General features: G+C 55.2%; 2 protein-coding genes across 2 annotated transcripts in view; both read right to left on the bottom strand.

The window, feature by feature from the left end:
- Window positions 1-1541: 1541 nt before the first annotated feature.
- On the bottom strand, window positions 1542-5006 carry VOLCADRAFT_97842 (uncharacterized protein; the record flags this gene model as incomplete). The annotated part of the gene is made up of 7 exons (XM_002956745.1): window positions 1542-1967; window positions 2291-2761; window positions 3243-3359; window positions 3617-3814; window positions 4223-4620; window positions 4667-4793; window positions 4998-5006. 7 exons carry the CDS (start codon window positions 5004-5006, stop codon window positions 1542-1544), a joined length of 1746 nt encoding a protein of 581 aa, XP_002956791.1.
- A 3019-nt stretch (window positions 5007-8025) lies between these two features.
- Window positions 8026-11185, bottom strand: part of VOLCADRAFT_107400 (uncharacterized protein) — a gene marked incomplete at its 5' end in the record, with an annotated part of 7063 nt that continues 3903 nt past the window's right edge. The window contains 4 exons of the mRNA XM_002956744.1: window positions 8026-9153; window positions 9696-9910; window positions 10019-10253; window positions 10734-10889. Coding sequence (XP_002956790.1) covers window positions 8989-9153; window positions 9696-9910; window positions 10019-10253; window positions 10734-10889 — 771 coding nt within the window. The 3' untranslated portion in view covers window positions 8026-8988. The remainder of the gene's footprint in view (window positions 9154-9695; window positions 9911-10018; window positions 10254-10733; window positions 10890-11185) is intronic.

Here is an 11185-nt window from a genome sequence, read left to right as displayed (position 1 = left end):
GTGGGGGAGAGTGATCCAGAGGGGGGTTTCGGAGACCTCCGAGAAGATAGGGCTATATTCGGATGTATACACATACCTACATACATACCTATATACATGTTCAAATAGAAGCTGGAATGAACACTTGAAAAGAAGATCGAGAAGAGGGCGAGAAAATTGGAAGGAGTGGTATGGGTGTTGGTGGGGAGGGGGGCGGTGCGGATGGGCGGATGTAAGAAATGGCCCGGGGGGGGGGAGAGAGAGAGAGGGGTGGTCTCCGGATGGGATGGCGTTGCTGCCGGGGGCTGCATCGAATCGTAATGATGTATTCGGGGGAGAGAGAGAGCGGGAGGAGGAGAAGAAATTAGATTGAGGGCGCGCGGGTATGAGTGTGTAGAAGAAAAAACATGTGCAGGGGGAAAGGCTTCGGGGGTTTGGGACCTCCGAGGTGGTCAAACAGTTTGGAGCTGGAGTCTCCGCAAATGGAGGGGGAGGGGGATGTGGGGATGGGGAGGAGCGGTGAAGTGTGGAGGAGGGAGGAGTTTGGTGTTTTAGTTGGACAGTCGGCAGCAGCAAATGAGCGAACTGCTACTCGGCAGCAGGAGGAGGAGGCGATCTTCTGCTCGTGCCTATGCTGGGGGGCAGTTCAAGAGTTTTTTTAGCTCTTCTCGATTGTATGTCTGTATATTGTTCGCCTATGAGGTATTTTCCTACCTAGTTTTTTTGGCATATGTCTTAGGCCTCCTTACTCACTCATCTCATCTGCTATATGCGACTCCTCAACGTCCTCATGTTTCTTTTGGCGAGTCATGGAGTTTGTGTGTGGGGGTGTGGGGTGTGGGGATCGGGGGAAATACCTTTGTCTCAGATGCGTGGTCATAAAATGACCGCCTGACTGGACTGAGATCGATTGTTTTTTCGATTGGTGTGGGTGTGGGTAGTGTGAGGAGATTTATATATCGTAAATTTACGGTAAATTTACCACCTCGCTCTCTGCTTTTCCTGGACGTGGGGCCCCAAACCCCACTCCCCCTCGTCGTTTTTCATTATGGGCTATCCCGCCGCCCCGTAAGCGCGCTGTTCGTCTGTACATCTGTACGCATGTATACGGGTTGTAAGCTGAATATGATGCCACAGTGTACACACACACATACACACCAGCTGCAAGCTCCTTTTTTAATACATATTATTATTTCTTCGTATTACGTGGTCGTGTCAGTCGCCGAAAGCTCGGACGTCTTTCGCCCTATGTGAGAATCTTGGTATGGAGTTCTGATATGTTTCAGCGGCGGACACATTGTCAACACATGCAGCTTGGAACTGATACATACATACATACATACACCACTACACAGCCTGCAGGACCCCACCCCGCAGCACGAGGGGGAGACACCGCCCGACACTATCCGGGCAGAAAGGCCACCATCTGAGATGTCGTACTCGTACAACAACCTGCACACGTTCACACTTCCGAAAAAAGCCCTCGCCTCTTCTCCTCTCCCTTACACATACATACACACACATACACACAAACACACACAGAGGTCGTGTGCAGTGACGAGCTAGCTGCCCCCCGTCGCGGTCACGGAAACGCCGGCATCCTTGGCAATAGCCGACTTGGCATTAGCTGTAGCGGCGGCAGCAGTAGCTGTCGTACCTTGCCCGCCAGCCCGCCCCGACGGTTCTCGCCGCTGCCGCTGCCGCTGCCGCCACTCCCCTTTTTCCTGCCGGTCCTCCTTTTCCCGCACTAGCGGTGCCGTCGACGCTATTGATGGCGACCATGATGATGATGATGATGACGCGGTAGGTGGCGGTGAAGAGAATTTCCGCTCAGTCGCTTTCTGTCTTGTCACGTCGGCGGCTGGACGTGAGTAAGGCGGCAAGTACGGCGTTTCAAAGCCCAGCTTGATGACGAAAACCCAGCCGTCCCTGCCATTGAGCCTGGGCGCTGCGACGGAAGCCCTGTACAGCGTGGCCTCTGCCACCGCCTGTCGGCGGTGTATTTGTGTATTTGTGTGTGGGGGAGGGTGTGTGGAGGGGGGTGTTGCGGATGTTGGGAGGAGGGCGAAAGACCAAAGCTAGGACGCTTATCTCGCGTGGTCACACAGCAAAGCCGTACCACCCCGGTATGCCCAGATGGGCCCCTTGGCGTCGTTACATTGCTTGCTAATATCAGCATAAGACAGAAGGCCGCCGCCGGCAGGCCGCCACGTGTCGCGGGCATTCCCCCTCCCCCTCCTCTCCCCCTCTTGTCTCTCTCCCCCCCCTCACCCGCACCCCACCACCAGCGCTCCCACCAGCGCACACACACCTTTTGTCTCTCCTCCCGGAGACGCTTCTGAAGCAACCCCAGCGCCGTCAACATAGTTGGACCCTGACCCAGATCCGCAGTCACGATAATCCACGGGGGTGGCAGTGGCGGCTGCTGCTGCTGCTGATGATGATGATGATGCCGTCCTCTTCCGCTAAATCGCTCTTCCATCGCATCGTCCGCTGGGAACAGCGTGCGGTCGAGATGTAGAGAAGATGCGTAATCCTGGTGGCCCAGCCGCGCTTGTTCTGCCGCCGTCCCTTCATCTTCATCGTCATCTTCCTCCAACTCTTGCTGCTGCTGACGCAGCAACAGCTCCGAATCCTCCTCCGCCTGCTGTGCCAACAGGGCGCCGTACAGTGTGTCCGCCAAGTCGTACGCCTGCTCCTCATCCACGTCACCCTTCATGTCCCAGGCTTGTCGTACATTGATAGACAGATCCAGTAGAAAACGCGTTCGACGCATGGCGGCCTGCCAGTAGGGCCCAGGGGGGGGGGGCCAGGGGTGAGGGGGAATATAAATGCGACCTCGTAATTTGAAAACTTCAAATAGCGGAGGAGAGCGAGAACCGCTTCCAACCGCTTTCAACCGCTCCACAAGACTTCAGAAAATGAGACGGCGGCGGCCTGGTGGCCAGGATTAGTTACCAGGCCGGATCGCGAAGCTGCAGCAGCGGGGTTGGGGGGGGAGGGAGGGAATGGGGGAGGGAGGGCCCCAAATTCCCCCGTCAAAAAACTTCACATATAACACCTATATACTAACTAACTAACACCTATATACTAACTAACGATTTATATAGCAACTAACATACCAACTAACTAACTATGTATATAGGTAAAGTGCCCCTAGTCGATGGACGGTGGTGACCTGGGATAAAGTTGACTCGCGAGCCGACCAGCTTTCCTAAGGCCGAAGAAAGCCCAGCCGCTCACTCAGCGACGGAGACACCTACCGTCAGCTCCTTATCACACGTCCCCTGGGATCTCGCGCGCGCCATAACCCGGTACACGAACGACACGTCGCCCGATTGAGGCCGCTCGTCCAACGGCGATGGCTTGCCGTACTCCACCTGTACGGCATGCACACGCGCGCGGCGGCAACACATGCGTTCAAAAGCCACCACCATGAGGCGCCAACAGCCCCTACCACCACCCCGCCCTTCATGCTTTACGCCACAGAAGCCACGTGAATGAGCTCCCACACGTCGTACGGCACAGTACGGCAGTCAACGCGCGGTCTGTAAAATATGTGATGATAATTCAAAATCTTCCAAGCTTCCAAACTTTTTTTACCAGTTTTTTACCAGTTTGAACCGGTCCGCCTCACCTGCCTTACGTCGACTACAAAACTAAGCCCCCTCTGGTAGCCCCCCATAAACATGTTCGCCAAGGTTAGGGTTCGCAGCCCTTTGAGCGCTCCGGCGCCGCCGTCGAAGCGCACCACCGCACGTTGCTCCATTCCCAGGGCGTGCGACAGCGCCGACGCGGCGGCTGCGGAGGGCGTATCTCCAACCACCTTAACCAGCTGACGGCCGTCGGGCAGGCGGATGGGAGAGAAGGCCGCGCCTCCGCCTCCATCGTCGCCGTCGCCGTCGCCACGTCCATCACCGACGGTGGTGGTGGTAGTGGTAGTGGTGGAGGTGCCGCCACTGCCGCCGTCACTGTTCCCCAACGGCTTCCTACCACCATCACCACCGCTTTTGGCAGCGGCGGCGGCAATGTCCAGGATAGATTTCGTAACGGGGCGAGAGGATTCTCCGGTGCTGCCGGCAGTGGCGGCGGCGGCAGTGGCGGCAGGGGGAGCTACAGCTGCTGAGATCGAGCTTGATGACGAGGTGCGGCTTTGCGCGGTCCTCCGTTCCCGAGCGACCCTGCCGCTGTCGCCACCCCCGGCGCCCAGGAAGCTTCCCGAACCTCTAGCGCTATGGCCGACCGGAGCCACACGGAGTCCGCCGTCAGCTATCCCTCTTACTTCACCATCATCAGCAGCAGCGACAACAGTACCAGCAGTGCCAGTGCGAGTACCGGTATCAATACCAGCATTAGCACTAGCGGACGCGCCGTTGAGGTTCGCACCTACGCTGTTTGCTCCGTCTTGAACAGCTACCTTCTCGTTCTTGGATGTGCGGGCTTTGGACCTCCGGCGATGATGGCGACTGGAGGGAGAGCCCCTGCTGGCGAGCCTGCGGGCGTCGGCGCCTTGTTCTGAGGCCGTAGTGATGTCAGAACGGCCTTCGTCTTTGTTGTCAGGGGAATCGATTTGGAAAGACGCGGCGGCGGATTGCCGTGTTGCCGCGGGAGGGAGTGGCAGGCGGGAGTTGGGGAGGCAGCCTTGCGGTACGGGTCGGGAAGGTGTGCCATGGCGGGTGGCACGGACTTGCGCTGCAGATGCCGATGGCGCTGTATGCGTCCTTGTCAAGGCTAACCGTCTGTAGGATGATGTTGCAGTTGTTGTTGTTGTTGCTGCCGCCGCTGCGATGGAGGATGGGCCTGGGCCAGCGAGGCTGCGTGCATCGGAAGAGGCAACAGGGGTTGGGAAGCAGACCAAATGCGCCATCGTCCCCCCCCCCAGGTGTTATGTTAGCCATGTTATGAAGCAGTTAGGATCTTGCTTATGGAACAAGTTTGGGAAGGGGATACTTACGCACAATCCGCAAACTGCTTGCACACATGGTCACCCACCGCTTTGCTTCAAATTAAGCACTCACATCTGCCATGTTTTGTGATAAGCTTCTAGAATGGACCGCAATTGTGCAACTGACCTGTCGTCGCGCACTGGCGTCAGCCCTCGCCCGCAGCTGCGGCGCACCCCCCCCGAAATCCAGGACCGGGGATCATCAACATGACGAGGTTTGAATCTTTTCAACATCTTATATTATTATCGTGGTGTGCTTTGAAAAGATCTGATTCGTCAGCCTGAGAACCTTTGCGCAGCCTAGGCCCTAACGATTATATCTTATCGTTACGGCCAACATGGATGCATCCTTTATCGTATATAAATTAAAATTGATAACTTAACTTTATGCAAAGATTTGTTATCAAACTGAGAAGGGACCCAAGTCGCGTCCACGGGTCCACGCCAAGCTCTTCATCACTATGATCTAGAATGTCACAAGATTATCGCATCCCATACAAAGCATAGATACGGCGTGGTCCGCGAGTCGGTCATCCATCTAAATTGCGATGCCGTACGGTTACTAAAATAAGCTTGCGGCTTTGCGCGTCAGCAGAGGCTCCAAGTCACTGTGGTCTGCTGGACAAGATCGAAAGAAGACGATTGGATCGAAGCTGAGAGAGTGGCCGGTGGATGTCGAGATGAAAGTTACTGTTCCCGTGGCTGCTGGAAACAGGCAGGCCTGATGCCTTGCTAAGCGAACGATTCAACCCACGCACAAGCTACCTGAGCACTGTTGTAACTCTCTGCTCGAATAAGAAGGCAACAACAACAATAACAACAACAAGACATCCGGAGCTTGGCAGAGCTATTACTAAAAACCGCTACGTTCCCGCGTTTCCTGATTTTTCCTTCGCCTCTCTCCTTTTCCCAAGTGATAAAACTCCAGGTCCCAGATGCGCGCCGCTTCGTCCATGCCATCCCAGCCCAGCACTACCAGGTGTACAGAGGACAGCAGGCGTGTTTACCCCCAGATGCGCACTGGGCGTATGACAGGAGAGAGTAGACAGGCACGAGGGGCTACGAACATGCCACTTGAGACGTCATAACGGGGTCCTATTGGCCCTCTTCACATCTGGATGACTGACTCGATGCAGTTAGTTAGTCAGTTAGTCTGTTAAATAGTCAGCTAGTCAGTAAGAATTCATCCCTACGCCCTTCGACGGCGGCGGCGGCTTTACACCGCCACCACCCAAGGCCCCCGCCTCCTGTTTTAGCCTGGTCAGGGTGGGCATACCCAACCTACCCTAAGATATAACCAGCCGCTACGCATGTGCTGCCAACATCAAGGGGTCGAACATAACCTTATTTTAAGTAAGGTAAAAAGAAAAATGGACAAGAGGTGATGAAAGGCAGTCGCACAAATGTGCGCTCTCCGCCCTCACACTGTCGTGCATAACCAGAGGGGCATCCGAATTTCGAAAAAGATGATAGCTGATGATGATGATGCTCTCAAGGGCTCAAAGGGCCGACAGAGGGAGGGAGAAGGAATTGACCTGCTGCCCGTTCCCTCCTCCCATTCCCTTTTGAGGGCTATCCGCAATTAGCGACCTCGCGACGTCTACTACCACCTGAATCACCATCACCATCATTCGCACTTGCACCACCAACACCACTCCGAGCGAAATGCAGCGTGACCGCCTCCTCTCTTTCCTCCCTCCAAGAAAATGCCCCCCACACACACAACACATGCCACACGCAAGTAACGCCTGTGCACAAACATAAAAATACTCAGCAACACACAAAGTGAAAGAGAAAGTGAAAGAGAGGGGGGAAGGTAAGAGACAATATAGCAGAATCGTCCCAAATATATGCACTGCCATCAGTCGTCTTCGCCAGCAGTACGACAAGATGACACGTCATGCATACGTCATGTCAACGACAGCACCAACAAAAGCACATAAAAAAAGGAGTTCCTTGCTTTGCCACTCGCATCGGGGGGGCAATGGCACGATTTCCTCTTTTTTGTTACCCTGTTTTTGCGCAAAATCCATCCCAGCCATCCCCTGCTTTCTCCATTCCGAATCTCCTCCTAGGCCATCTCCATAATACTGGATTCACATGCTACGTTACGTTGCGAAAACTTTTAGGTAAAAGTGGCTCTGAGAAAGTCACCCAGTTCACACGGGACATTACGACGACGTTGTATTCGTTGGCGCGAGCTGTGTCAAACCATCTCCATTTTATGTCTTTCAATGGCCAAAACTTCAGAACATCCCCTTAGAATTGCAAGATATATTTGAAGGGTGATTGGCAGCCCTGCCTACTGCAATCGCACTGCATCCCGCGCGAGCCGCGATGGCGTTTGCCCTAGGGGTCGCGCTGGATGAAATTTTTGATAATCTTGAAGATATGTTCAATGCTCAGTGGCAGAGATTGAGCGTGTGGGCCGACGCGGCGCGGCCCATGCCGCCGGAAGTGCGGCCGACTTGCCGTTTCGCGGGTGGCTTCAGCCCTGATACTACAATGGGTTACATATTGGCTATGTAAGCGGTCGTGAGCGGTCGAGCAACACGAGCGGCGTTGTCCTTGTTCATTTTTATAATATAAGGCAGCGGTGTGACTAGAAATTCAGTCGGAGTGCAAAGCGCGCACAATTTGTCAAGTATGTGGTCTTTATAAGCGATTGGGCTTGGCCGTTTGTTATAACTCGCGAAATTGGCGACGCATTTCAAGTAACGGTACGAGGGGTCAGCGTTTGACGAAATTGACCCCCCCCCCCCTGGTCACTTTAGACTTTTCGTCCACTTTACCGGTAACGTACCGTTACCACGTCCGAACCGACCACTTTTTCCAAAAAGTTTCAACGTAACGTAGCATGTGAACTGGCTATAACATTCCTCCTCTCCTTCCATTTCCCCGTCCGGCCGCATACATACGTGCGAAATGCTGAAACGCGCAGTCATCCTTTTGCCCCTGCACGTTTCGATGTCGCGTCTTTGCTCTTTCCTTCTTTTCCCAAGCGCGCGCCGAAACCAACTGTCGGTCTGGAGGTCTTCTGCAGTGTAGGGCTCAGGGATTCTCGGAGAGAACGGAAGACGGAGAGGCCTGCGGGGGGACCTAGGACTGAGTCTGCACACAACCCTGAAGAGTCCGCACACCAGACCAGACCAGGACAAGACAACAGGAGACCGTCCACATTCGACGATTCCCATTCGCGCCGCGGTCCCCAATGCTCACCAAGAGAAATGAAAACCTGCCCGCACACAGATACCGACACCCACCACACACACACACACAAGCCGCACAAAACACAAGTAAACATGTATAGATACCGACGGAGACATTTATATATTCGCACAAGCAGCATTAAATACGCCGGTTGATTGACGCACACACACGTCTCTCGCGCACACAAACACGAACGCAGAAGGCGCAAACAAGGGTGGGAAAGCGCGTATGCAGGAGCAGGGCCCCTCCGTCACTCCAAAGGCTTTTAAAGCCCTTACGACAGATCACACCACACAGCAGCTGTCGTATCGTTCTCTTTTGCCAGTGAGTCACCGCTGCTGTGTTCACAATATGTTATTATCTGCAAAATGCGAAATGCAAGGTCCAAATGCTGCGGGGTTAAAATGTCGTCTGCCGGCATCGCACCACCTCCACCCCCCCACACACACACCCTCTGCGACCCAAACATCGCCTCTCCCTTTTTCCCGCCTCTCCCGCCCAGTCTCCGCCGCCATCACGGTCGCGCAGCAGTAGAGCATAGCTACTGCTGCTGCTGCTACTACTACTACTACTACTACTACTACTACTACTACTACTACTACTACTACTGCTGCTGCTGCTACTATTACCCCCTATAGCTTTCAAATACGAGGCAACCATGGCTTTCCAAACGACCCAGCTGAATGGCGGCTCTCGCGCGTCAACCGTCTAACCGTCCAGCAAACGCGCCGATGAGATGCCCAAGGGTGTTGGGAGGGCGGGGAGACAAGAGAAGACGAACCACGAACGAGTTGGGAGGGGGCCGGGGAAGGTGGGTATTCGCAGCTCAGCAGCCGCCGTCCACCCGGCCCACATCACCGAGGCAGCAGCGGGCGGCGCATGTCCCCCCCCTCCCCCTGGGCCCCCGACAACCCCCCTGCTGAGCCCCCTCCTGCTAGTGCGATGTGGTCCAGGGAGGGGCTGTACAACATCTTGCTGCGGGTCTCCCCGGGCTTGCCCTTGTCGCCAAACGTGAAGAACTGAGAACAACAACAACAAAAAGAAGAAGGGGGAAAGCGAGAAGGGGGAGGGGGAAGGGAAAGGGGAGGAGGTAAAGAGGCAGGGGAAGTAAAGGTTATTTAAAAAAAATTGTCGAGGCGTGGCGCCGTACAGAAGAGGGGGAAATATGTTTTTTTAAATGAAAAAAAGTTGGCGGAGGCCTTGGAAGCTTCTCCCGGGGTTGGAGCCCTCCAGCCGATCCTCCTCCCTACCTGGGATTCGCTCGCTCGCTCGCTCGACCCCCCCCCACACACATACACAACACTCCTCATTCCCTCTTTCCTTGCCAGCAGCTTCACTCCTTCGTGGTTCATCTTTTCCCCCCTTTCCACGTCCCCTGCAGTCACTGTAGACACTAGGATTGGAACAACTCCTAGGGGCATTCGCGTCTCAATTCGAATCACACTCAGGTCCCTGCCGTACTGTCGTACCTTTCAGCAAACCCACCTCACTTTTCCTCCGTAACACACACGCACCCCGCAATACCCGGCAAACCCCGTCAATGCCCCCCACACTGACGGACCTGGTGCATGGACACAAACACAATCGACACCCCCAGGAAGAAGTTGATGGTGAGCTCGTGGCCAAACATGGCGAACGACAGCAGTGCCGTCCAGATGGTGGCGATGGTGGACGAGTACTTTTTGAGGATGGTGTCCGCAAACTTGTAAAAGAAGGATGACAGCAACCCCTGAGCGGCGTTGTTGGCGATGAGCAGGTACGTGATCAGGGACAGACCTGCGGTGTGAGGCGAGCGGGGCGGGGCGGGGGTGTGAGGCGGGGTATGTATGTATGTACGTACGTACGGCAGATCCTGCCACAAGGTTCGCAACCCCCGCCCCGCACCTTCCCCGGCGGTGCCAACTTGTCGCTTGTCGCAGCCAACTAACGTCGCCAAACTGCCGGCCCCAAACCAGGGGCCCCCCATCACCGCGCCGAACGGACAGAGATCGGGCCCCCTTCCCCCTTCACCCCCCGACCTACCCTGAAACATCTGCCCCAACGCTTGCTTCTGACGAAAAGCTGTAACCGCCAGAAAACCGAAATTGAAAACCGCCCCGTAGAGGTATAGGAAGAAGTTCTGCAATGTTGTTGGTCATTCAGCAGGTCGGGCGGTTGGGTGGTTGAAATGAGGTGGCCACGGGAGGAAAGGGACGGTGGAGACGAAAGAGGGGAAAGAGGGAAGTCTAGGTTTAGGGTTCAGTCGGTTGCGTGTGTTCGGAAAAGGTACCAGATGTACACACGGTAAACTCAACTCAAGACGCGTACGGCTCCCTACCATATGCCTCCTCATCTCGGCCAGTAAATACTCCTGACGCAGTATTTGTCTCCTCCTCCTTCTGGACTATATCCGTCCATCTCCGTCCGTATCTGCTTCAATCGTCAGTGGTTCCTCCTTACCCCCCTGGCCCCCGCCCTTCCCATTACACCACCTCGACGTGTTTTCTTCACGGCGTCCCTTCCCCCCTTTCCACCCCCGAGCCTCTCTTTCCTTTCCCCCTCCCCTTCCCCCGTCCACACATACGCACATACATACATACATACATACGTGCAAACGCACCTGCAGATGCACGCTCGTGTCCATGTGTTTTTTCAGTGCAAACTCGTTGTACACCGAGGCGGCCGCCGGCACCGTGACGGTCCCCAGAGTGCAGAGTGCCGCGGGTAGCAGGGGCACGTGCAAGTCGGGGTTGGGGGCGGAGCCGCACGATTGGAGCTGGTTGATGGTGATACCTGCGTACGTACGTACATATGAGTGTATGTATGTATGTATGTATGTTGGTAGTGGTGGAGGTCAACTGGGTGTGTCTGGATGGCCCGTGTCCTCTGTGTGTATGTGTCTGTATGTTTTGAAATCGCTAATGTCTGGCTTGCTAGCACTCTCCTAAAACCCTTTCCCCCTCCCTTTCTCCCTCCCGAGGTCGCCGCCTACAAGAACGCCTACTGGTCAGTCCTGCTTCTTGTACACTCTTTCCTTGGCAGCAGCTTCATTCGTTCGTGGGTCTTTCCCCC

This window comes from Volvox carteri (assembly GCF_000143455.1).
Source record: "Volvox carteri f. nagariensis unplaced genomic scaffold VOLCAscaffold_65, whole genome shotgun sequence".
Taxonomy (NCBI): Eukaryota; Viridiplantae; Chlorophyta; class Chlorophyceae; order Chlamydomonadales; family Volvocaceae; genus Volvox; species Volvox carteri.
Note: the sequence above shows the minus strand (reverse complement) of the source record. Positions and strands in the feature narration are given on the sequence as shown.